Below are 27335 nucleotides of genomic sequence, written 5' to 3' on the forward strand. Positions count from 1 at the left end.
CTCCGCCTCCCGGGTTCCCGCCATTCTCCCGCCTCAGCCTCCGAGTAGCTGGGACTACAGGCGCCCGCCACCGCGCCCGGCTAGTTTTTTGTATTTTTAGTAGAGACGGGGTTTCACCGTGTTAGCCAGGAGGGTCTCGATCTCCTGACCTCGTGATCCACCCGCCTCGGCCTCCCAAAGTGCTGGGATTACAGGCTTGAGCCACCGCGCCCGGCCTAAATTGTTTCTTAAATAGATGCTTGATAAAAGCACAAAGCAATTGATCAATGGAGGACACAAGACAGAAGAGCTCAGGGTGTATCGTGAAAAGCTTCCAACTGCTGCCCCAAGAGGAGCTGAAATGAGGCCTGCAGCGGGGACCACCAGAACTCGCTACAGGTTCTAAGGCCATGGAAACGGTCCAGTACCTGGAAAACAGACTGAGGGGCGTGGGCTGTAGTGTTAACTGTGGCCACGGGGCTGGGTGATGCCAACAAAGTGCTGTGGTTTTTTCTTCCTACTTCCCTGTGTTTTCGAGATTTTCTACAATGAACATATATGCTACCCTCAAAACTATAGGGAAGGTAACAATAAAAGTTACAATTTAATTTTTTTTTTTTTTTTTTGAGACAGAGTGTGGCTCTATCGCCTAGGCTAGAGCGCAGTGGCATCTCAGCTCACTGCAACCTCCACCTCCTGGGTTCCTGCCTCAGCCTCTTGAGCAGCTGGGACTACAGGCGTTCGCCATGACGCCGGCCAATTTTTAGTAGAGATGGGGTTTCACCATGTTGGCCAGGCTGGTCTCGAACTCCTGACCTCAAGTGATCCACTCAGCTCAGCCCCCCAAAGTGCTGGGATTACAGGCATGAGCCACTGTGCCTGGCCTACAATTTAATAACTTTTAAGTTTCATTAAAAACCTTCAGCCGGGCATGGTGGCTCACCCCTGTAATCCCAGCACTTTGGGAGGCTGAGGTGGGCCTTCCAAATCACCTGAGGTCAGGAGTTCGAGACCGGCCTGGCCAACATGGTAAAACCTCGTCTCTATAAGAATACAAAAATTAGCTGGGCATACCAGCGGGTGCCTGTAATCCCAGCTACTTGGGAGGCTGAGGCAGAAGAATTGCTTTAACCCAGGAGGCAGAGGTTGCAGTGAGCCAAGATCGGGCCACTGCCCTCCAGCCTGGACAACAGAGCGAGATTCCATCTTAAAAAAAAAAAAACATCCTGCACCTGCGAATAATTTTATAGGCTCTAAACTGTCATTTTCTTGATAAATATTACATTAATATATTAATATTAATAAAATAGGAATAGCCAAGTATAAACATGCTTTTCCAAAAGCTGGATTATTAATGAAGGGAGGATCCGCTTTGCACAAGGAAGGCTCTCCCCGGAAGTCCAAGGAGCTTGAACCCTTAAGGAAGTTAAAATACTCACAAAATGACTTGATGCTTTCAGGGGATGAGGCTGGCAATAAGAGAAGGCTTCAAGGAGGAGGCAGCATTTGCCATCTGGCAGAGCAACTGAAGGGTAACTACAGACAGGTGCTGGGAAGAGTACTTATAGAGGAGTAAGGTGAGTCCTGCACCCTCCCCAAGGGGTGTCCAGGGCTCTGGAAGCATAAAGCCCTCTCAGGGGGCGGGGTCTGAGACGCAGGACAGAGGATAAAGGTGGGGCACGCCTCCGAGGCCCAGGATGTCACCTGGTAGCCCAGCCCTTACCCATGGGCCAGTGGGTCCCAAATGCCAGGGCAGATAACCTGAGAACCACCACTGGGGCGTGTCAAAAATCCTCATTCGAGGCCACCCTGAAGCCTCCGATCCAGGAGGTCTGGGGGCAGGGCCTGGGAAGAATTCAGGGTTCATCACGCTCTGGGTGCTGCTCAGGAGCGGCTGGGTATGGGGACAGCTGCTTGTCCACAAGAGCGACTCCACGGGCTTCTCTGTGACCAGTGGAAGCAGGATCTGATTTGCTAGGGGAGGACATAAGACGGGTAGGGGGCAGCCCTTACAGGTCTCGGGAACAGGAGTAAAGGAAACCTAAGAACTAGAAATAGCTGTGAGGCTCACAATCTGGAAGGAACAGACCGAGGAACTGCGCCAGGCCCAGGAGACGAGAGAACATCACAGGAAGGCAGTAGCACTCCATTGTTCAACCATGGTGGTACCAAGAAGTGATCACAAGCCCAGGACTGAGCTTTGCAGCATTCAGAGGCTTAGATGAACATAATTCGGGAGGTAGGTGGAAGGGGAGGAGGTGGGTGAGCCCCTGAGAGCAGAACATGGAACCAGATCCCTCTGTACCCTGTGCCTCTGTTTTCTTATCTGTAAAATGGGAGAATCCTAGAACTCATCCCACACGGGCTTTAAGGGAAGCAGAGTCCAGGCCTGGCACAGTAACTGGCTCACGCCAGAGACGGGGTCTTGTGACCTGTGCTCTGCCCTGCCACCTTGCCTTCCTGCCCTTACAGAACTGCGCCTCCTCTAGTCCACATGACTGGGGGCGGCACAGCCACTCCAGGGGTGGGTACGTGACCTGGCACCTCACTTAGCAGCAGGACGGGAGCAGGATCCAAGCCCCGGTCCTGGTCCTTTACCAGACGGGTCCTGGAGGACTGTCTGCAGTGCAAATGGCACTGCCTGGAAATGCTGGAGGACACCACTGCTTCCATGTGGCGAGAATCCAGATGAGCCCAAGGCCAACCAGGAGAAAGGGCCAAGAGGGCTCCAGGAGGGCAGGTTCCCTGGCCAGACCCGGCCGCGTGGGGCTCGTCCTCTCTGGAGCTTCAGCTGCAGATTTCTGCTCAAGCCAGCTAAAGCTTTCTGTCACTGGACGCTGAGCAGCAGGGGCCCTGTGAGTAACAGTGGTTACCACTTCTGAAGATGATGAAAATTAGTCTGGATGACCCAGCACTGAGGGAGAGGGGATAAGAGAAAACAATAAAAAGGATCAGAGCAGAAGTAGAAAAGAGTGATACGGAGCAGAGACACGTCCACGGCATCCACGCCACCACCAGGCCACTGTAGCACAGTACCAGGTGTGGCGTCAGGAGGTAAACACAAGACACTCTGGGATAACAGACCCCATCCAGCAGCAGGCCTGCCACACAGCAGAGCAGGGCACAAAAGTCTCAGGGATCATGACCAGCAGCAGGCATGGGATGTGCCGCTGAACGGCCCAGGGTCTCAGCTTTCATATCTGTTAAATGGATATGACCTTTCCTGCCCAAGAGGCCCTCCCCAGGGCAGGTGTGGGGACCTGAGGGCTGCAGCAAGTGAAGTACATGAAATGGTGAAGAAGCAAGGGAGGAGAGTTATACCGAGAACCACTCAGGGAAGTGGGAAGCCAGGCACATCCTCATCCAAGCAATGTGTGGCACAGTTCAGTAATTGCTGATTTCAGGCACCCAAATAACAAGACCCTTTGGCATCTCCAGGTACCAGGCGCTGGGGAAAAAGCCCCAAGTTATGGTCCCCCTTTCCCTGCCTGCAGAGGACAGGGCCCACACCGTACCCCACAGAAGCCCAGGATGTCTCCCCAGGACTTCAGGCTCCTAAACAGATGATTGGGCCCCTATCACCCATGTGTGTTGATGGCCATACTGTTCCCTTCCTCAAATACCATCCCCTCATCACCACCTGACCCCCCAGGTCAGCTCCTCTGGAGAACCTGCCTTGGCTCCCACCCTCCTCAGGCCCCACCACCCCAAGCTGCCCACACCCAGCACTGGGCAGAGAGAAAGGCTGCTGGGTTCCATAGCACTGACCCCACCAGGCTAATGCTTGGTGGTGAACATCAATGGTGGCCACCAAAGCTGGCAATTTCCCTCCTAGACACTCAGTGCCACTGTGTTGTCCCTGCCCCCAGTTAGGCATGGCCACATGACTTGCCTTGGGCAATGAGACATGAATAGAGGTGACCATGTCCCCTCCCGGAAGAAGCATTCCATTGCCAGCACCCAGGCCTCCCCGACCTCAGCAACAAGGAAGCACATGAGGCTGCCACCCACCAGCAGAGCCAGCCAAACCCACCACCTGGAAACAGCGCTGGCTGAGTGGTGACAAAGTCAGGCTAGGAACCAGAAAGAAACAACTGATGAAGAGGACTTTCAGCCAGCGCTGATTCCCAACTATGGGCAACTGTGTGTCCCCACGAGGAGATTCAGCAACACCTTAAGACCTTTTTGATTGTCACACTGAGGAAAGTGCTACTAGAATCCAGTAAGGAAAGGGCCCCTGTAATGCACAGGACAGCCCCTAAAACAAAGAATTATCCAGCCCCAAACGTTCACAGTGCTGAACTTAAGAAGTGGGATACACACTGAGCCACTGCAGGGCAGATCACAGCCCCCAAGAGTCTCTGGATCCAGAGTGCATGCTGAACGAGTTGTGAGTAAACCTGTTTCCTCTGGCCTCTCGGGGCTGTTTGTCACTGCAGCCTAACCTGGCCTATCCTGACTAACAAGCACTCTTTCAGGGACACAGTTGTGCCTTGTGTCTACAGCCCCAAATTCTTAGCAAAAAACCTGCCACGCAGGCATTTGGAGGTGCAGCTTGGAAGACACCAGGGGGAGGCAGCGGCAGCCTCTCAAACCCTCCCAGAAGGGACCCCAATCTCCAAATGCCAAGGCTTGACCTAAGTCTGCCTTTGCCAGGCACCCTTCCTCAGCTGGCAAACTCCTGCCCACCCACCAAGAGCAGCTCAAGCGCCCTCCTCATCAAAAGGCAGGAATCATGGCTTCCACTGAAGACTGCTCCATGCTTGGCATCAGACCACGAGCCCCTCAAGGCCAAAGACGGCTCTTTATTTCAGTATCCCTGTGCCCCCTGCAGACCCTGGGCCTGGCAGGCTCTCTGCAAACACTCCCCGAGTGCTGCCAGGTTTCTGGGCCAGGCTCCAGTCCCGTGTCCCCTGCCTGCCTGCTCTGTGGCATCTTGGTTCACTTGCTGATTATTTGGTAATTTGGATTTTCCTCCTATTAACAGTGCCAGAAACTGAAATGGCCCAATATAAAGACAACATACGAACAGAATTTTAAAGCCAGTACAAACATTTGAATTGTCTGAACAGCTCTAGGGAAGAACCAGATAAACTGGAAGCTGCCGTGTGTCTTTTTTATTGAGTGGGGGCAACTTTCCTTTGACTGGGGAGTCACCAACCACCTTACCTGAAGACCCTCCCCCAGTTTGGGTGCCCCACCTGGGGGAGGCAGGCAGAGCCCAAGGCGCCCCTCAGTGCAGGCATAGCAGCCTGAGTCAGTGCACTCCCTCAGACCCAGAACAGCTTCCAGGGGTGCCTGGAAGCAGCTTTTCCCAGTGAACAGGACACGAGTGAGAGGCAGAGTGGGTAACCCACCTTTGGCACCTCCTGGAGAAGTCATCAGAGCTGCAGGGGCTGAAAGCAGCACAGGGACTGAGATGCCTTTGAGACTCCCCTCCTCGATTCAATTTTCAGGAAGGAGGAAGGCAGGCGAGGGCAGGAGATCACGCGAGGCAGTGTTCTGCCACATCCAAGGGGTCGCCACTTCAGATCGGGAATCATCCTGACCTCTGGCTGATCACAAATGTTAAGTCTATTCCCTTAATGGCTCTCGACATCCCCACTTTTTAGTACGAAAATTCTCGACTTGAAATCGTTTTTGAGTCTTTTACTACCCCTTGCAGATGCAGTAATTTTCTTTCCCCTAATTAGGGATGGGACCTAAATTGTGGGAAGCAGGGGAGAGGGCTGCTGGGAGAGGGAGGTGGTGGGGGCAGGCTGGCAGGCTTGGTTCTAGCACCTCCTCCCCTCCCCACCACCCCCACTCGCCCATCGCCGCCGTCAGTTGGCCAGCCTCAGGGCTAAAGATTCAGTTGGTTCTCTTCACAGCAGCTTCTTAATCCCAAGAATGCAAAGTTGTTTAGTATCAGCCTAATGAGCGAGGTAGGCTACTGCGGGAAGGGAGGCAGAAATTCCCGTGACATTTCCCTCCCTTGGACTCTCTGCGGGAGGGAGAAGCCTGCTCAGGAAAGCCTGAATTGTTCTAGCACCTATCCTCAAGGTACCCCACGCTCCTAAAATAGCAGCACAAGTGCCTGTGTCCCCAGCCTGCGTTCTGGATGCTGACACTCTTTGAAAGGCTGTGTTCCAGAGGAGACTGAAAGACTTCACCCAAATTCTGCTGCCAACACTCCTTACCTGGCCTAAGGGCTGGGGGCAACTCCTGGTCCCTGGATCTCAAGCTCTTAAGGTTAAGTTGTCTTTGCCCTGCTGCTGCACCTTCAACCACAGGCAGGGAGAGTTTCCTGGTCTGATTTTGGTCTTCTCTGTCAAGCACTGGGCTGGCCTGGGAGCAGAGGCGGACCCCAAACCGCAAACCCTGCCCTGAGATGCTAGCTGCCACAGGGCAGACCAGTGGACTACATGCCACGCCCTCTGGCGGGTGTGCCACAGGCCCTTAAATAGGACAAACACCTGGGGGACAGAGGAGGCACAGGGAAGTCTCAGTAGAGCTGCTGTGTGAGCCAGGCCCTGGAGGGGAGGGAGAGGGAAGCTGCCAGAGCATGCTGGAGAAGGCCTGCTAAGCACCAGGAGAAGCAGAGGCAAAGACCAGGTCATGGGCACTGGGGTTTCCTGGGCCCCCCGGCCACAAGCATGAGTCAGCCCTGACCCCATCTCAGAAAACTTAAACCACAAGGCCCCTTACTCGAATATCTCCCTGGCCCCTCAGATATTTTCAGGATGGCAGGTCAAAGGAAAGTCCCAAGGTGTCAGGTCACATGGGCTCTGGCCTTGACCTTGACCCAGTCCCTCCCTTCTCAGTCACAGATTCACCCGCAAGCCCTGAGAAGAACAGGGTAGGAGAACACTGTATTCGCTTCCCATTGCTGCTGTAACAAATCACAAGAGTAGTGGCTAAAAACAACACAAACGTATTATTCTCTTAGGGTTCTGAGGTCAGAGGCAGGCTTCCTTTTGGGGGCTCCAGGGAGAAATCGATTCCTTCACTTTCTCTAGTTCTACAGGCTGTCCACATTCCTTGGCTTGTGGCCACAACACCCCAACCTCTGCTTCCACTGTCACATCTCCTCTGACCCTCCTGCCTCCTTGTGATTACACTGGGCCCACCCAGGTAATGCAGGAACATTTTCTATCTCAAGACCACTCACTCATTCACATCTGTAAGCCAAGAGCAGTGGCACGTGCCTATAATCCCAGCTACTTGGGAGGCTAAAGTGAGAGGATCACTTGAGGCCATGAGTTTGATGCTGCAGTGTGCTCTGATCCCACCTGTGAATAGCCACTGCACTCCCACCTGGGCGACATAGTGAGACCCCCATCTCTAAAAGATAAAAATTTAAAATCCCATCTGTAGTCACGTCACATTCTTTTACCACACAAGGCAGCACATTCACAGGCTCTGAGGAGTAGGACCTGCTGTCTTTGGTGGGGAGTGGCAGGGGCCTTACTTTGCCCACCACAACCCAAAGGCTCCCACAGCTCTGCCATCCTAGGGTTCTCAGACACCACCTGGAAGCATTCACGTGTCAGGCAGGAACGAATGAGGACTCGTCAGGAGTTCGTAGGGGGCTTCAACAGTCAATGAGGAGTCGATGGGGAGGAGCCCAGCATTCAGCTTCGCACGGTGCCTGCAGATTCCCAAAAGGCACTGGGTACAGCCCTACACGGCCACAGGGGTCCCTGATGGGAATCGGGAGGAAGAAGCCCAGGGAAGGGATGTGGGGGAACTGGGTGCTGGAGACCAAAGGCTCCAGGCCTGGAAGCCTTGACTATAAACTGGGGAGCTGGGTGATAATTACTGACACTTGGGCTCATCCTGAGGTCCATGAGCGGTGCCCAGGCACCTGACCCTAAAACAGGTGGTGCTTCATCAGCTACCCGAGACTTTCCAGTTTCAGAGAGAACTCCAGGCGCCTGAGCATGACCCAAATAAACGAGAGGCTAACACCTGTAATCCCCGGGCTCTCTCCTTCCCCGCCCAGGCCTGCTCTCCCTGTCCCAGGCGGAAACAGGGACACAGGAGGTGGTGGCGGGACTAGTGAGGGCCAGGCACTCTGCCTGGATCTCAGCAGCCACTAGGTAGGTACAACGGTTGCTTTTTCTTTTTTTTTTTTTTTGAAACAGGGTGTCCCTCTGTCACCCAGGCTAGAGTGCAGTGACAGGATTTCAGCTCACTGCAGCCTTGACCTCCCGGGTTCAAGCGATTCTCCCGCGTTCAAGCAATTTTCCCACCTCGGCCACCCAAGTAGCTGGGACAACAGGCGTGTGCCACCATACTCCGCTAATTTTTGTGTTTTTAGGAGAGACGGAGCTTCGCCATGTTGAACAGGCTGGTCTTGAACTCCTGACGTCAAGTGATCTGCCTGCCTTGGCCCCCTAAAGTGCTAGGATTACAGGCATGAGCCACTGCACCAGGCCTCTTGTTTTATTTTTTGTAGAGACAGGGTCTCACTATGTTGCCCACTAAGTTGCTGGTCTCAAACTCCTGGGCTCAAGCAATCCTCCTGCCTTGGCCTCCCAGAGTGCCAGAGTGCTGGGATTACAGATGTGAGCCACTGCACCCAGCCCATCACCTCTTTTCAAGTGGGGAAATTCAGAGCAGTTCAGTTTCCTGACCAAAGACTCACAGCAGATAAGAAGCAGAACCACAATCTAAACCCATCCAAATACCAGTAATTCCCAGGCTCCTTCACTCCCCACCCAGGCCCGCTCCCCTCAAATCTGTCAGGAAACCCTCCTCATCCCACAGCACTGTGTGACTTCCTGGGGAGAAAAGGGACCTGTGTTATGGCGGCGGGGCGGGGGGGGGCACCAGGTCTGTTGGGGATGAGGCTTCCGGGATTTCTGGAAGAGGGTCGTTCTGGACAGAGCTGCCTCTCCACCCAACCACCTGCTGCCCCAATCCTCCCTCAAACCTTGACCCCAGGAGGCCCGAAGATGGGTGCCATTGCCCCAGGGGCCCCAAGACCTGAGGAGCAGCCCCTGAGCAGGCCTGAAGTGAAGGTCCCAGAAGGCACTTCCTAAGGTCCAGCCTCTGGCATGTCAGGACGCTATGGAATAGACACACCCTGGGTCAATTCAGCCCAGAAGCCGGGGGAGCCGGCACCCTCTTCCTCCCCTCTCCACAGGGTTGACAGTCCTTCTGTCCAATAGCAAACCTTCCAGGCAGAAGGAACCCTTCCTATGAAGTAGATTTCAGCTCAACCACAGGAAGAGTTTGCTGGCTTCCAAAGGAAGGCAGTCGAGATGTGATGAGCACCCCGTGATAAGAAGGATTCAAGCAGATGCCAGATGCCCACAGGCAGGGAAGAGAGGCCAATCTGTGGGGAAGGAAGCAGGGCTAATGTTTTAGCAGCCCCACCCCACCTCTAAAGGGTTCTACCAATGAGACAGAAATCAGCTGGGTCACAGGACTGCAGCTCATGAGAACGGTAGGTCAGCTGGGCCTCTGGAGGAGGTGAGAATGAGCCTGGGGCCTCAGAGGACCCCAGTGCCAAGAGTCAGCCTCAGAGCCAGCTCTTGGCAGATGGGCACACCCCCCATTTTCTTCCTGCCGGCGTCCAGGCCTGTCAGGCTCTGCAGCTGGGAGCCATGGCTACAGTCCCCAAACAGCTGGAAGAAGCCCTCAGAGCCCCACGCAGGGGGTCACAGCTGCCACCAAGCCAAAGCCAAGAGGCAGGACCCTGGGCATTAGAGAGAAATGTCAAAAGAAGGATGCAGAATTCCAGAAGGGCAGAAGAACTGAGGCCAGCACGGGCGGCCTCCCACTCCCTGAGACACACAGCTCTGCGGAGCAGGCCACCAGGCAGCCTCCCTGCTGTCCCTGCACACACACTCTGCACCTTCTGCATCTGAAACGCAGCTCATCACCTCCCAGCCGCTGCCCAGACTCACCCCTTGGGCTTCCCTCACCCCCACCACTCGGGCCTCTGCAGCAGGTGTCTACCTCTTCACCCAGCAAGTCTCGCCCCATCTGCTCCTAGCACACCGGGCTTCCTGCCCTGCCCCCACGGGTCGGTTCTTTCACACTTCCGCCCACCTGCCCATGCTGTCTGCCCCTAGAACGCCCCCATCCCTGCCTACCATGGACAACATCGGAAGCCTCTTCCTCGCACCATCCTCTCAGAGGGCGCTCCAAGAGGAAGGACACGGAGGAACCCAGGGTGCTGGAAAGGGCAGTGGGACCGAGACCTGAAGGGCCAGCACATGGTGTATCCTCCTGACCTGAATGCCTCCCACGTGAAGGACAATCCAGAGTCCACTCTGTGCCAACCCTAAACATCCAGCCCATATCCCTGACTGGTGTGCTAGCAACCATCCTGGAGAAACCCTACTTGTCAGGATCAGAACTCAGATAGAGAGAAATGAGCCCCATTTGCAGGGGGTGGGCAATGGGGGCTTTTCTTTTCTTTTCTGGTCAGCGTTTTCTGGAACTAAATTCTTCCTGATGAGGAATAAAACTCCAGGGACAGGAGGAATGTCTGGGGACCTGAGGGGTAAGACGACTCCTGTGCCAGTTTGGATACCTGGGCCAAGAAATGCCTTTTTTTTTTTCCCCTGAAACTCATCTGAACTGGATTTTCTGTCACTTGCATTCAACAAGAGCCCTGGCTGCTTCAATGTCCAAATCAAAACATCACCTTCCATCATTTCCATCACCAACCTGCGCCTCCAATCTTGAAAACAGACCCATCCTGTAGCCAAGCCAGAGGCCCCCATCGTCCTCCCCTGCTCTTCTTCCTCATCCCTTCCTCCGCAATCACTGTGGAAAGGTTTCCCTGGGGCTTGCAGGCAGCCAAGGGCCGGTGGTCCCTCTCCCAGGGAGATGGCTCACCATGTGCTGGGAGGAAAGGCCGGAAGAGGAAGGCAGATGGCCTCTCAGCTGAGGAGGGAAAAAGAGAATCCCCAATAACACTAGCTGGCTGATTGCATATAATTATGAAGAGAAAAAGTTCTTTAAAATTAGCTTCCCAAATACAGACATAATTTCAAGTGTCCCTTGCGGTGTGATTACAGCACCAGTCCAACAAATGTTTTACTGTCAGTACAGAATGCTCAGGCCCCTGCAGGCAAAAAAATAACGAAGCCAACAACAGCGCCAGGGCCAGACAGCTCCCACAGAAGCACTTCCAGCTGCCCAGGAAAGCACCAGGCCAGGAAGCCCAGCCCAGAACCAGTCTTGCTCCCCTCCACAGCTGGCCTCGGGCTCTTCCCAAGAAGGCACCAGGCACATCATTCTTCATTCTCTCTTTTTAATCTTCAAGGCCTTTGATGTTCAGACTCAAATGCCAAGAGCAACCAGCTAATGTCAACAAGGATGGCTTCACTTGCTGTGTCCCTCCTATGCTGGGCTCTACATATCGGTTTTCCCGTCTGGAAAATAGCATGGCCAGGCGTGTAACTCAGGACACTGCCGGAGGGTGGAATGAATGAGGCTGGCACATAGTGGCATCCAGTCAGTGTCATCAGCTCCTCCCCGAGCTCCTCCCTGCCTCCCATTTAACCGCATTCTTCAGTCTTCAGATGTGGCACCTGAAGCTCAGAAAGGCTCCAGGAACCATTCAGCTAGTCAAAGAAGAGCAAGGAAGCAAACCCAGCTCTGCCAAGTCCAACCTCCATGCTCTTGTCACACTGGGTCCTTGCTGGGCTTGAGGGATGACGGGAGGTGCCACTCCTGGGCAGCACTGGCAGGCCGGGTGCACTCGGACCTCGACTGCTGCTTGGCCCTCCTTGGGACCCTCGGTCTGGGCCTTGATTTTAAAGTACCACAGGCTCTGGCACGGTGTCCAACCCCCATGGCTCCCTTGTCCCCTAGACTCTCCACCTCATAGGGCCCCCGGTTTTTACACAGAAGAGAGCCCAAGAACCCTTTTATAAGCAAGGCCCAGAACTGAGAGGGACTTATCTGAGTTCACAAAGAAGTCAAGTCAGGGGGAGATTAACACACTGTCACCAGGCACCCACGCTGAGCCCAGCATGGGGAGGGTGGGCACACTGGCATTCCCAGCCTCCACCAGCACCCATGGAAAGGCTACCACAGCCCCATTCCAAAGATGCAAAAATCGAGGCTCAGGGTCCCCCACAAGGACCAGAATGCCAGGATTTTCCATCCAGGCCTCCTGACCCCCAGACCTGAGGTCCTTACGGCACCACAGAAGCCTGGAGCAGGAACCCAGGCGCTCTCACTCCCAGGTCACATCAAGCACACGTGAGCACACAGCCACACAGGCCTTGACATGGGTGAGGGAGGACAGCACGCCAGCCCCCAAAGCAGGCCTGACCCACTGCCTAGAAACAGAGCTCACCAGGTGGCAGTGCAGCCAGGCTAGGACCAGAAGGGAATGATGAAGGACCCTCAGCCAGCACTGGTCCTCAACGGAGCAATTTTACCCCCACTCAGAGGACATCTGGAAGTACCTGCAGACATTCTTGGAAGACGAGAGTAGTACTGGCATTCAGCGGGTGGAGGCCAGGGATGCCGCTGGGCACAGCTGACGGGCAGAGCCTGTGGGGAACCCAGCCAAAGCTGGGCCTAATGTGGTCCTGGCTGATGCCCACTGGGCCAACCAAGCTTCCACCCCATGATAGCCAGGGCACCCTCTGCCCAGCCCCGCTGCATTCGACTCAGCCTCCAGGCACCAGGAGACTCCAGCATGGCAGGGCTCAGGCCAGGGGGCTAGGCTGAAAAGCGCACTCCCCTGCCTCAGCCGCACCCACCAGTCACACACTCACCCACCCCCCAGCCAGGGCGCCCCAGACCACAATGGTCTTTCCCTAGAGGAACCTCTGTCCCAGATCCGACTGCCGCTTCACCTGGTCTTCACGATGATGCCCCCAGCTCTCCACATGCTCATTACCACATGACCCCTCACCAGGATGGCTCCTCAACAAGCAGGATGCCGTTCTGTGACCAGTCCAGGCCCACATGGGCTCAACACTCATCTGCTGACAGCACAATGGCAAATACCCAATCTGTGGAGCAGACACGACCCACGCCTACATGGACACAGCAGAAAGGACAACGGACACTGTCCACAGGGTTCTAGGGCCTCCAAGGGCAGAGCTAAGCTGGGGTGTGCGGGCTGCCCTGCAGAGCCCAGCTCTCTGCCCTGGCCCCGGTGGCCAGGCCGTTTCGGCCCTCTGTGTTGTAACTGTGCTAGTCCTCAAGCCGCCCTTGGGGTGGGGGGATGTAGCCCTCCTCCCAGTCAGAAGTCTGTGTGCTCCAACATCATCTCCTCTTCCTCCACTCCCCAACCTCCCCTTCCTCATGAAGTCGGGCCTTGACCTCAGTCCTTCCTTCCCCCCTCTCAGCTCTGCACTCAGGTCAACAGTTTCCCTAAACCAATGTTTGCAAACATGAATGTGCCGTCTATACTGGCACCTCTTGGGGCCCTTTTAAAACACAGATTCTGAGTCCGTGGATACAGGGTGTGTGGCGATGCTGAGGAACCAGCAGTGCTGAGGCCACCGGCCCCAGACAGACAACATCCTGAGTAGTTGAGGAGTAGCTGAGCTGCTAATGAGTCCTCAGACCTGGATGGACTCTGAAGAGTTGATATCCACCGCCACCGTACTACCTAGACCACCACTGCCTGGACAATCGCAGCAGCCTCCCCCCACCCAATCCCACAAGCCCCCACCCTCCACCCAGCAGCCAACCTCACACACCTGCTATGGCTTCCCCAGGCTTCAGGGCAAAGCCCAAGCTTGTATGGCTTATAGGATCCTGTGCAATCAGGCCTCAAAGGGATCCTCACCCCAACTGCCAAGCTCTAGGCAGACTAAACTTCTCTCAGCTCCTGGGGCGCTCCAGCCAGGCCCCTACCGCCTCAGCTCCACCTCTCCCGGGAGGAGGGAGGGTCTGGGGGCATCCAAGCTCTTACACCTGGGTGGTCTAGCAGAGGTCAGTCAACCTCTGTGAGGAGCCTCAGTTTCCTCCTCCATTCTACCCGAGGATATGTGGGGCCTCCTCCTCCTCTCTCTTCCCTGCCTAGCGCAGTCCCGTGGGCCAGGGGATTGGCAGACAGACACTGGCAGGTGGCCGCTCTGTGGGTGACTTAAGAATAAGACAGAAGGGGCCGGGCGAGGTGGCTCACGCCTGTAATCCCAGGACTTTGGGAGGCCGAGGTGGGCGGATCACGAGGTCAGGAGATCGAGACTATCCTGACTAACACGGTAAAACCCTGTCTCTATGAAATATGTAAAAAATTAGCCGGGCGTGGCGGCGGGCACCTGTAGTCCCAGCTACCTGGGAGGCTGAGGCAGGAGAACTTGCAGTGAGGCGAGATCATGCCACTGCACTCCAGCCTGGGCAACTGAGCAAGACTCCATCTCAAAAAAATAAAAAAAGAAGACAGAAGGAACCAAGAAGCAGAGCTGAATCACCGCCGGTATGGGCTTTTCCAAAAACTCACCTATGTCCATGGCTCAGAGGAGGCTGAGAGGGGACATCCTCCCCAGGCCAGCCTATGACGTCTCCCCCAGACCAGCAAGCAGTGCCAGGCCGCACACCACCCATACAGCTAAGTCACCAAGGAGGTGTCAGCTGGCTGCGGCCCCTGGGAGCTAGGTGAAGCCATCACGTTATCAGTGCATGCCCTGTGCTGGGTGCTAGACAGACTCCTCATCTCCCCTCACACCAGCCCTACGATCGTCTCCCTGGCGGAAGCTTAGGGACACTCAATGACCTTCCAGGGCCACCAAGCTTCCCAGTGAGGCAGCCAGGACCCGAGCCACTGAACCCGCCTGCTCCATGGTCTTCACCACTTGACATGTGTATGTCCACACCTGCCAATCAGAGCGTGGGGACAGGACCCACTGCAGGCACAGGGAGAGGCAGCAGGTGCTCCTCCCCCAGCTAGCCCACCACTTCCTCAAGGCTCTCAGCCCAGGCTTCCAGGGGCTCCCCGCAGCCACCCACCTGCACTGGCCCTACATGCCCAGAGTCCATGTTTGGAGGACTCCTGGCTCCAAAGAGTCACGCCTTGGCACAGGCTTGCCTGCTTTCTCCACTACCTTCCATCGTCTGTGAACAAGCTCCCTGCGCCCTCAAACATACCTCTCAAGTGTCACCACCCGCGGAAAGCTTTCTTCTGTCTTCCCAGATAGAGAAACTTGCCCTGTTCCTCGAGCAGGGTTCATCTAACCCTTCACCTCCTGTCTCTGACTCCCCAGCAATGGTGTCCCGGAGTGTGGGAGGAACTCAGTACTCCAGCACCTCACATGGTGTCTGAAACCCAGACCACAGTACCACCACCACAGTAATACCATCCACTGCTGATTGGGGCCTACAATGGGTTATTTGTAGTATCTGTAAATACATCTAGCAGGCAGTGGAACTTTACACCATTAATAATTATTTCAACTGACAAACCAACCACTGAAGTTAAGAAGTGCTTTGTTCATCCTACAGACAGAGAAACAGTCTCAGAGAAGCTCCACAACTTGCTAGACAGGAGCAGAAGCAAGTTTGACCCGGTCCCTCTGATTCCAAAGCCAGCTTCTGGGCCCTGTGGCAGGCAGCTGGAAGGATGGGGAGTAATAAAGCTGCCCCAGGGCACAGTCACAGGCATCTGGTCGTGTCGTGTCTGGTCTTCGAGGCTGAGCACGGCCCCAGGGACACTGAGAGCAATGCTGTTCATTTAATATCATCAAAGGATAACAGGCATAGATAGGCCTGGGCGCCTTATCAGCACCACCCAAAGCTTTTAAAAGGGTCACCTAGAGTCACAGACTAGGTTTTTTTTTTTACATAAATTCAACTTTTATCTTAGATTCAGGGGTACATGTGCAGGTTTGTTACAAGTATAATATGTGACACTGAGGTTTGGAGTTATGAATGATCTCATCACCCAGGTACTGAGCATAGTACCCAATGGGTAGTTTTTCAGCCCTTGCCCCCATCTCCCTTTCTCCCTCTAGTAGTCCCCAGTGTCTACTGTTCCCATGTTTGTGTCCACATGTACCCAAGGTTTAGTTCCCATCTATAAGAACATGCAACATTTGGCTTTCTGTTCCTGCATTAATTTGCTTAGAATAATGGCCTCCAGCTGCATCCATGTTGCTGCAAAGGACGTGGTTGTGTTGTTTTTCATGGCTGAGTAGTACTTCATGGACTATGTTGTGGGGTAATTTGATGACAGCCTTTGCCTCCCACCTCCTGTAAAATAAACTCAAACTGCATGCTGGGGCCTGGAAAGCACTGAGAAACCTGGCCCTGCCTGCTTCCCCACGGACCTGTCCTCCCAGGCCTTGCCCCACCATGTCCTCCAGCCACAGCTCACCAACACACCAAGCTCTGGCTCCCTCCCGAGTCCCTAGGGCCTCTGCACTTGCTATTCCCGCTTACCCTGCCTGAGATGATACAGCCCCAGCTTCCTGCAGCTGACTCCTTTCTGACCTGTCAGCGGCAGCCACAGCTCTCTCCTTGGGAAAGGCCTTCTCTGACTATGTGAGGACAGTCCCCAGACCCCTTCATATCACTGTTATCACTTCATTTTCATCCCTGTCACTGGTTGACATGTCTGTACCCTCCCCATAGCCCTCAAAGACTAAAATTCCAAATGACAAGACCTTGTCCATCTCGGCCACCATGAGGCCACATGCACCACGAGGCCTGGCACAGAGGGAGGTCGACAGATGTCTGTAAACAGCTCTGCGGGGGATGTAGGAGTTGTTCTAGTGAAGAAACACACAAGAAGAACAACAACAGGAAATCCTGGGTCTGGATGCAATCTGGAAACGACATAGGCACCCAGCAGCACGACGAGGAGAGAGCGCAGGAGCTAGTCCTGGCTGCAGATTCACCACTGGTTTCCCCACTGAAAATCCCAAGGGCTTGCTCAGTTGGAATGTTCTAGAATGTAGGGGCTCGAATGTTCTAGAACGTACGGGCTCCAATGTTCTAACATCCTCCTCTTCCAGCTGAGAAAAATGAACTTCTTCATGGAGGTTGGGGGTTGCCACACAGATAACACCAGGCCCCAATCCAGGAACAAAACTTCCCACCACCACACAGGACACTGACGCCACTGAGTCCCTTGGTCAGTCACCCACAGAGCCTTCTCGCTGTCAGCGAAGGCCAAGTTCCTGGAGGACCAGGACTGATAATACCTGGTTCGGTAGAGCTGGGCACACAGCAGGCACTCAGAAAAGCTTTCTGAATGACGACAGTTGTTCCTTATGAATCCGACTTCTCCGCCCCTCCCCATGCCCAGCCCAACACCATCTGGGCACCTGCCAGGTACTAATTCGGGAAAGGTCTATGGGCTGCTGGCCAATGCACAGGCCCAAATCACACACTCCGTGTGCAGACATGTTCCCAGGGCTTGACCCTCCCTGTATCCAGGCCCTTTGCAATGACTTTGTGCCACCTCTGCCAAGGGGTAAAGTTTATTTTCTTACCCCTTGAACGTTAGCAGGCCTTGGGTCTTGTTTTGGCCAACAAACTGTAGAAACGCGAACGGGCCTCCAGAGGCCTTGGAAACATCCACTGTTAGTGTCAGGAACAAGTCCAGCAGCCTGAGGAAAGCCAAGGAGGAGGCCAGGTCATGCCCAGCGCCTTCGGTTAGCCAAAGGCCAAGCCCCAGGGCAGAGACCCCTTACCAGACTGCAAGCTGACTGCACACATACAAGGGATTCCTGGCAAGACCAGAGCTAAGCAGCAGAGCCCATAGAACTGTGGGATGAAAAACTGCTTATTGCTTAAAGCCGATAGTTTTTAGGATGGTTTGTTATGCAACAATAACTGATAAAAACTTTTACCTACACGTAATGGAATCAGAAAGGGAAGGAAGACATTTATAGTCACAAAGATGTCCAATGCAGCTGTATCTACAACAGCAAGAAAATGGGAAAAATTGGCTGGGCACGGTGACTCACGCCTGTAACCCCAGCACTTTGGAAGGCCAAGGTGGGTGGATCACTTTAGGTCAGAGGTTAGAAAACAGCCTGGTCAATATGATAAAAGTACAAAAATTAGCCAGGCATCGTGGCATGTGCCTGTAATCCCAACCACTCAGAATGCTGAGTCAGAAGAATCACTTGAACCTGGGAGGCAGAGGTTGCAGTGAACCAAGATTGCCGCCAGTACACTCCAGCCTGGGTGACAAGAGCAAAACTCTATCTCAAAAAAAGATAATTAGCCAAGTGTGGGCTGGGCCCAGTGGCTCATGCATATAATCCTAGCACTTTGGGAGGCCAAGGCAGGCAGATCACTTGAGGTCAGAAGTTCAAGACCAGCCTGGCCAACATGGTGAAACCCTGTCTCTACTAAAAATACAAAAATTAATGGCCAGGCGCAGTGGCTCACGCCTGTAATCCTAGCACTTTGGGAGGCCAAGACGAGTGGATCACGAGGTCAGGAGATCGAGACCATCCTGGCTAACACAGCGAAACCCCGTCTCTACTAAAAATACAAAAAAATTAGCCAGGCATAGTGTCAGGCGCCTGTAGTCCCAGCTACTCGGGAGGCTGAGGCAGGAGAATGGCGTGAACCCGGGAGGTGGAGCTTGCAGGGAGCCGAGATAGCGCCACTGCACTCCAGCCTGGGCAACAGAGCGAGGCCCCTTTCAAAAAAAAAAAAAAAAAAAGAAACAAAATACAAAAATTAGACCACCTGGCTTTCGTGTGTTAAGAAATGGTTACTAGTGAGACTGGATTCTCCCGGACAATATTGTCCACTCCAACCATTTTACTTCTCTTCTTTGTTAATCTCTAAGTTTTCTCCCTTTAAGAGAATTCTTTACACTGTAGTTTTACCCTCTGGATTTATATCAGAGAAAATTGCTTTTTGAAAGGACTTTCTTAAAAAATATGCTTTTGAAGAGACAGAATAGTTTGTTTATTGAAATCACAAAAACAATATCAAGGAGTTTTTAAGTAAGAAAATGGAACTTTGCTATAGAGTAAACCTGTATTTATTATTTTCATGTTGCATGCATTTTCATGTCTTTTGAAAGAGGATAGGTACATATTGATATCCTATTTTTCCATTTAACAATATATAAAAAATATAGTTTCATATTTTTATATGGATTGCATTGAAAATAATTTCAAGGAAGCAGAATATTATGTTAATATGTCATAAACCTGTTTTGGACATTTAGTTGTTTCTAGTTTTTGAGTTTTTTGTTTATTTGCTTTGGCAGTATAGGAAAGACTATAGTCAATATCTTCGTGTAGATAGCCATTTGCTTCTTCTGAATTCTTTTATGTTAGTTCTCAGAATTTGGATAATAGTGTTGCTGTTTAGAGACCAGAGACATCTCTATGGCTCTCATTATAGATTACCCTATTGCTCACCAAAAATTTGTAGGCTGCCAGCAGTCCTTGCATTACTGAAACCTCATCAAAATTGCATATTATCACTAAAAATATTTTACTCCTTGATTTTGAAACTGTAAGATCATACCTCTGCTTTATTTTATTTTGCATTTCTTTCCATTAAAAGGGAAAATTATCTTTTATCGTCTGTTTACTATTTTTTTTTTTGCAATGGCAATTTCAAGTTTCATGCTGACCTAAGATAAATAGAAGGCTGTTTATCTTTTGCTGCATCTCGAGTTGTGCACTCTTTAAAGTATTCAAATTCCCACCCTGGAAAAGAGCCAGGCTTCTCTGGGATTTGGGAAACATTTGAGGACAGAAAAGCATGGATCTTGTAGTCTTTATCTAGTAAAGAAATAAGACGCTTTAATATGCTTCTTTGCACCCCGAATTCCATTTTAAGATCGGCTCTGCTCTCCTGGCTTTTGTGGACATTTTAACTTTAACTCTGTAATAATTTTCATTCTTTCTGGTTTTCTTTAGCTGCAATATTTATATTGGGCACTTACCTTCTCTTCATAAGTTGGGAGTAGTATATATGTAGTATAGAAGATTTTCTTTTTTTTTTTCTTTTTATTTAAAAGTAAGCCAAGAGAAAAATTTTCTTTCTCCAAAGGCAGTGGGAGTAGAAGTTTCACTTGCTGGTGAGAAGCCTACATTATATGTTTTCTACGTGTTGAGCAACATTCCCTTTTAGTTGAGAAATGCATGATGGTTCTTTTCTTAAAAAAATTAACAATTTCCAAAATGATGATACTCTTTGGATAATCTTCATCTTTTCTAAGTTAAAGTTAAGATTATCAGGACAATGGGATAAACTATTTATAGATAATACTGGATGTCCCAGAAAATTTGGAAACCCCATCACTATAACTCTGGGCTCTTTATGCATAGTCTTTTACCCAGATATGTAAAAGCATGCAACTTTATTTTTATGATGAGCCTCACCTTGCTCTAAACTCCTCAGTTTTATTCATGATGGAATGGCGGGGGACTTGATCTCATCAATTAAAGATTATTCAATCAGTGGCATTTCTATTAGTTTCTTTCAGATTGTCATTTGAAAGCTCAGTCCCCCAATCCAAGCAAGTTTTCTTGCTTTGAAGAGATCTCCTCTATTCTTTCTTCTTCCCAATCACACATAGTGCAAGAGGAAGTTTGTATAAGCTATGGAGGNGGAGGAAATAAAACAAGAGCAGCTATAAGTTAATCATGGTTAATACTTGGTATTAACGGGGAGGGAGATGCTTATTTTATTATAAGCATGTTTATGTATATGTATTATTTTCATAATAAACTATTAAATTTAAAAGGAACAGTCTAAAGACTATATAAACATGGAACTTGTTGACACTACAACACTGGGTGCAGAAAGCAATCAAAACGCTCCATATACGAGGATTTCAACTCTCTGAGTATTAGATACAAAAGGGGAGAGAATATACAGAAAGGAAATGGATGGAGGGTAGAAGGATGATTTGTCTCTTGAAATTTTATTTCATGATGTTAAATTGTCTTAAGAGAGGACCAGGCCGGGCACGGTGGCTCACGCCTGTAATCCCAGAACTTAGGGAGGCCTAGGAGGGTGGATCACAAAGTCAGGAGTTCGAGACCAGCCTGGCCAATATGGTAAAACCCCATCTCTAATAAAATACAAAAATTAGCTGGGCGTGGTGGCAGGCACCTGTAGTCCCAACTACTTGGGAGGCTGAGGCAGGAGAATTGCTTGAACTCGGAAGGCGGAAGTTGCATTGAGCCAAGACCACGCCACTGCACTCCAACCTGGGTGACAGAGTGAGACTCCGTCTCAAAAAAAAAAAAAAGAGGACCAAAAATTCGGGAAAAACATGACACCCTTTCATTTCCTTCAGCTGGGGCTCAACGTGAATCAAGGGCTGGCTGGTGGGGGGTCCCTCCCAGAAGCATATGGGACTCAGGGAGGGTAGATTTTGCTAGAAGCCAGGGGAGGTAGCTGAGGAAACCCAGATTTGGCTGGGCTGTGGAGAGGACCCTCACCAGCCTGCAGCAGGCCCCAGTTCCCTGCCCCAGCTGGGCTCAAGGCAGGGAGAGTACCAGGTGAGAGGGTATCAACCAAGATCAATCCTCCCTAGTGCAAGAGTCCACAGCAGCAGCCCCTCTCTCAGATCAGTTTAGAGATAAGAGATGAGGACCGCCTCTAAAACACATCTTTAGCCAGAAAAAAGAAAAAAAAAAAAAAAAGCTTTGAAAAGAACATAAATTGTAATCAGACTAGCCATTATCTGCTAGAAACCACCTCTACCAATTCAGTCTGCATCTCTTCTGATCCCCCAACCCACCCCAAAACTGGGCACTGATACCCCCATTTTCAGATGAGGAAAGGGAGGTCCCCACCTGCCCAAGCTCAGCCACCTGCCCTGGGTGCCAGGCTGGACTCAGAAGCCTGGAAGAAGACTCGGGCCAGCACGCCTGATGGCCTCCTTCCCAAACAGCACCTGTCCTGGGGCCACATGCCCAGGGCTGGTGCAGGAGGTAGGGGACCTGCACATGCTGAATGAAGCCCCTCCCAGCCTAGCCCTGGGGGGAGAGTGACTTGTGCTGCACAACCTCTGCACTGCCAGGAGGGATGCCATGGGCTATAAACGTTTGTGTCCTCACAATATTCAGAGGTTGAAACCCTAATCCCCAATGTGATGATACTAGGAGTTGGGGCCTCTGGGAAGTAATTAGGGTTAGATGAGGTCACAAAGGTAGAGAACCCAAGGTGCAATTAGTGCTCTTCTAGGAAGAGAACAGAGCATGCTGTCTCTCCTCCTGTCATGTGAGCGCAGTGAGAGTGAGCGCAGTGAGAGTGAGCGCAGTGAGAGTGCAGCACAGTGAGAGTGAGCGCAGTGAGAGTGAGCGCAGTGAGAGTGAGCGCAGTGAGAGTGAGCACAGTGAGAGTGCAGCTGTTTGCAAGCCAAGTAGAGAACCCTCAACAGAAGCCAAATCTACTGGCACCTTGGTCTTGGACCTCCAGGCTCCAGACCTGTGAGAAATAAATGTCTGCTGTTTAAACTACCCAGTGTGTGACACTTGTTACAGCAGCCCAAGCTGACCCAGAGAAGGAGAGAGAAAGCACAAGCCGGCAGGCCAAGAACTCCAAGAAATAACTGACAAGGGTTCTTTTTCGATCCTGGGGTTGTATCAGAACAGAAAAGTAAAGTTATATGCGCATATTATTTGCAGAACACTGACGGTTCAAAGTCAGTGTAGGTATAGAATCATCTACAAGCTTTATTAAATGAAAATAAGTGAAGTGTGGGAGGGCCGTCACGTGTGTGCCTACATGCATCTGTCTTCATACCTGTCTGCTTGTAAACAGTACGTATCTGAGAAAACACACAAAAAGGTGGCAACGTGGCTGCCTCTGGGGTCTAAGAGTTGAGTGTGAGGGAGACTCACTTTGCACTATATGCCCTTTATATAATTTGGTTTGGAGATTTTTGTTTGTTTGTTTTAAACATAGGGTTTCACTATGTTGCCCAGGCTGGCCTCAAACTCCTAAGCTCAAGCAATCCTCCCGTCTCAACCTTCCAAGGAGTTGAGACTACAGGCATGCCATGCTTAATATGATTTTTGATCACGTACAGTAGTACCTTTTTTTTTTTTTTTTTGAGACAGGGCCTCACTCTGTTGTCCAGGCTGGATTACAATGGCATAATAAGTGCTCATTGCAGCCTCCCACTGATCCTCCTACCTCAGCCTCCCATGTAGCTGGGACCAGAGGCACGCATCACGGTACCCTACTAATTTTTTTTTTAAAGAGACCCAGATCTCAAAACAAAAAAAAGAAAAGAAAAGAAAAGAAAAGAAAAAGAGACCTGGATCTCACCATGTTGCCCACACTGGTCTTGAACTCCTGGGCTCAAGCAATCCTATTGCCTTGGCCTCCCCAAATGCTGGGATTACAGGCGTGAGCCACCATACCCAGTCAGTAGTACTTTTTAACAAAAATGTGCAAGGCATTTCACCAAGAAACTGCAAGGCATTTCATGGGTCAACTCACCAACTTCTTGAACTTGGTTTCCGTTTTCACCAGTGGATAAACAGCAGCAACCCCTCCTCACAGTGTAACCTAACAGACCCGACCAAAGTGCTTCCCTGAGGTTTTCATTGTCCAACCTGACAGGTCCACCAGCCCCACCAGCTAAACCAGAAGTAATGGGTCCCAAACTCATTTCCCAGAGCCTCTGAGCTAGGAGCCCTCAAATAGAGACCATGGTGCAGGGCCACACAGCTAAACGGCAGAGCAGGGGTCTGAGCACTGCTCCCAGCTTCTGCCACCTTGTGCAGCACCGAAAGGCCCATGAAGCTACTTCAGGGCTGTCCATGCGGCCACAACCAAGGCAGGGTAGAGTGGCTTCCCTTCCCGAGCTTCCCTCCAGCACTCCCATGCAGCCACCTCTGAGAATTCTGGAACACCAAGCAGAGGCGCCCACAGCAGGTAAGCAGGCCCGGGACAAGGGGCTCTGAGCAGGCCTTGCCCTCACCTGCCCCATTCGTTTCAGAAAGGAACCATGAGGGACCCACACTCTAACCAGGGCCTGTCACCCTGCACTTCTCCCAACCTCCAGCCCAGCTCCTTTGCCCGGGGCCCTCAGAACTGGGGCCTTGAGGTATGGAACATCCTGGGTTTGTGGCCACCAGCCACTCACCATTCATTTCCTCTCCCCTTCTGGGTGGAAATAGTCCAGCATGTCCTCCTCGCAGTTCCCACCAGGCCTGCTCAGCTGTGAGGGGCCAGGGTCTGGCTTAGTACATCAGAGCAGAACATCCTGGACAGGAGTGGCCCTCCCCCGACCAACACTCCCCTCCAGCTCCGACAACCCCCAGCCACTAGTTCACAGCTGCTCCAGGCTCTCAGAATTCCCAGGATCCAGCAGAAAGACACCTTCTCAACCTTTCCCAAGCAGGACAGGGTCAAACAGCAACAGGCTAATTGTGTTTACAAAACACAAGATTGTTTAGCTCCAGAACACTTCAGTGTCAAAACACCAAGGTTCTGCACAGCGACAGCGGGGCAGGGAAGACATGGTCCTTCTACCAGAACTCAGGCAGTCTTTCCCAAGGCCCTGAAAAACCCCAGCCCACAAATAGGATATCAGCCGTCCAGTATGCCCACCCACCCAGCCGGCTGCTAGGCGCAGCCAGGACCCTCAGATTCTGCCTGTGTCAGGCTGGCCATGGGAATAAGCCAGACTCAGGTTTAACTGAGTTACAAGGTGGGGTCCAAGAAGCCGCTTCGGGCCACCCAGCCACAGGCCCGAGCAGCCTCCTTTCCAAAGCTTCCCACCAGCACTCCCACCCAGCCGCCTCTGAGAATTCTGGAACCCCAAGCAGAGGCGCCCAGCAAAGGGCAGGCCAGACTGGGGCTCAGACTTGTGGGGCTACCTCCACTCCCTTCTTGGGAACAAGGTCCTGGCCCTGGACTCTGTGCGCGAACCCTCAGGCCCTGTCCAGGTCTTTGCAAGCCAGTTCCAGAGCTGGAAGCTAAGGGAAAGCAGCCTCCAGCCTCACTCTGGCCAGCCATTGAAGCCCAGAATCAGGGAGCACGTCCACCCCCACCTCAGCTGCCAAACATCCCTCCCCTGCCTCTGGGGAACAGTCCCCCCACAGCATTCTTTTGGGGATTCACCCTGCCCACACTCAGGCCACGTAGAAGGGAATGAGGCACTGCATTCCCCAGCCCCAGCGAGAATGGTTCAGAGACAGGTACGTGGCCCAGGCTGACAAATCAGAGGCCACCAGAAGGAATCCCCGTCCCTGTGGACCTGCAGCATGAGGGATGGGGGGCCCTGGAGCCAACCCGACCAGCTCTGAATCCCAGCTCTGCCCCTACCAGCTGTGTGACCCCAGGCAAGTTACTTAGCCCTTCTGTTAGAAACAGGAATGCTAAAAGCACCCCCCTCCCAGGGCTGTAATGCGGATCGAATGAGATCACACACCTAAGGAACGCCACAGTGCCTGGCTGAGAATAAGGGTTGAGGGTGAGGACTCGCCTTGTACCACATGCGCCTGAGAATGAAGCCAATGTAAAAGAGACCAGGGAAGCAGGGAGGGGGCGGGGGGAAGAAAGACAGACAGACAGACCAGGCCCTATTGGACTGTCGCCTGAGCCCGAGTCTACCTGCACCTGAAGCCAGAATGCCCCAAGGATTTGACTCAGGAACCAATACATCCCCTTTGTTACCGAACCCGCTCAGCACCGAGGCTCATGTCAGAACCCATCCATCCCTGTGACTCTAGGAATCAGCCATACAATCAACTTTCTGCTCAGATCATTAGCTGAGGAGACCCCAGTGACTCACTACATCTATTGGTTGAGAGTGAGAGGACCAGAGCACACAGCAACAGAAACAAAGTTGCAGCCATGTGGCCCAGTCCATGAGTCTCACTGTCCACAGGGTCCCAGCCTGAAGCTCATGCAGAGGCACTCACAGAACTGCCCAAGTCCCAGATGGCTGTGTCAGGGAAGGGGCACCCACCCATTCCCCCACCCTTCCCAGGAGAGCATCCCAAATCTAAAGAATTTCCTGCCGCATTTCCAGCAAGGCTAGGAGAGTCCTCAGGGCCCATCAACAAAAATAACTCATCCTGGCCAGGGATGGGGTCCACCAATGATGGCCCAGAACAGAACACACCCTGCCTCTTCACACTCCTAGAGGTTCCCTGGAGGCCACAGGAGATGTACTTCTGGGCTGCGAAGCTGTCAGCCCAAAGCTCTACATGTGTGACCCTGCAAGGCCGCCACTCTGAGCTGCAAATCCTCATTTGCAAAGGCCTCTTCTGGCTCAAAGGTTTTCAAAAATTACTCCTCTTTTAAGATTGTGACTCTCTGTACCTCACCCCACAGTGGAGGTTTACTCTGATACCACCTGACACAGGTGAGTGAGGGGCCACCTTCCTCCATCTTCCTTCCAAAGATGGCCTCTGTCCTGCACAGAAGGGAAGTTTGCATGTGCTGACCCCCTCCTATGCCTGAGCACAAGGCCACCTCTTACTGACAAGGAAATTAAGCCCAGAGAGGAGCCGAAACACACCCACAGTCATCCTCCTAGTAAGAAGCCGAGGCCAGGCATGGTGGTTCACGCCTGTAATCCCAGCACTTAGGGAGGCCAAGCCAGATGGATCATTTGAGGTAAGGAGTTCGAGACCAGCCTGGCGAATGACCAGCCATCTTTACTAAAAATACAAAAAATTAGCTAGGTGTGGAGGCACATGCTTGTGATTCTAGCTACTCGGGAGGCTGACGCAGGAGAATCGCTTGAACCCAGGAGGCGGAGGTTGTAGTGAGCTGAGATCATGCCACCGCGCAAACTGATGTTTAAAACCCACCCCCAGGGTGATCAGCTATGAAACCCCGGGAAGGTCACTTACCCTCTCTGAGCCTCGGTCTCCACATACGGCCTCAAAGAGCCACATGTTAGCACTCAGCACCACGTCAGGCACAAAGCTAGAGCTCCAGAGACAGGAGCCACTGCTGTTTCTGGAGCTAACTGTCCTTATAACACTTAACAATGCAGGGCAGGGTGACTGCAGGCTTATGTGCATTTCTGGAGGGAGATTCCCCTGCCCCTGCCACCGGCTCCACACTACAGGCACCTCTGTCAGCTCCCCCAAAAGAATGAGGCACATTACTCACCAGGAGGGCTCCTCCTGATATGTAGACAAAGGTCAGAAGCTGGGTCCTGGACTGGCCTCTCCATAGCTTCAGGCATCCCCAGAGCAGCCAGAGGATGGGGCACCCAAATCTCCGCAAGCACAGGCCACAGCTTGTCTGCGCCCAGGTTAAGTTATAAAAAGGGTGCTTGGGAGCTGATTGTGCAGGAAGCAAAACCTTTCTCCAACACGATCCCAATGCCACTGGACACACTTTCCTGCAGGGAGGCGGCAAAAGCCTCTGGTGGCGAGGACATAACTCCTTTTCTTTTCAAGGATCCCGTGATGAATGTTAGGACTTTAAAATCTTTTTTTTTTTTTTTTTTTTTTTTTTTTTTTTTTTTTTTT

At 52.3% G+C, this 27335-nt stretch overlaps 1 protein-coding gene across 2 annotated transcripts in view; it reads right to left on the reverse strand.

Moving 5' to 3' along the window:
• The window catches only part of ITPK1 (inositol-tetrakisphosphate 1-kinase), a 182341-nt gene that overhangs the window by 140929 nt on the left and 14077 nt on the right, over window positions 1–27335 (reverse strand). Inside the window, exon 2 of one of the 2 annotated variants that reach the window (XM_017857901.1) lies at window positions 17385–17501. The exons of the other annotated variant lie outside the window; for it this stretch is intronic. Coding sequence (XP_017713390.1) covers window positions 17385–17501 — 117 coding nt within the window. The remainder of the gene's footprint in view (window positions 1–17384; window positions 17502–27335) is intronic. 2 annotated transcript variants of the gene reach the window in all.

Source organism: Rhinopithecus bieti, unplaced genomic scaffold (assembly GCF_001698545.2).
Source record: "Rhinopithecus bieti isolate Rb0 unplaced genomic scaffold, ASM169854v2 scaffold_41913, whole genome shotgun sequence".
Taxonomy (NCBI): Eukaryota; Metazoa; Chordata; class Mammalia; order Primates; family Cercopithecidae; genus Rhinopithecus; species Rhinopithecus bieti.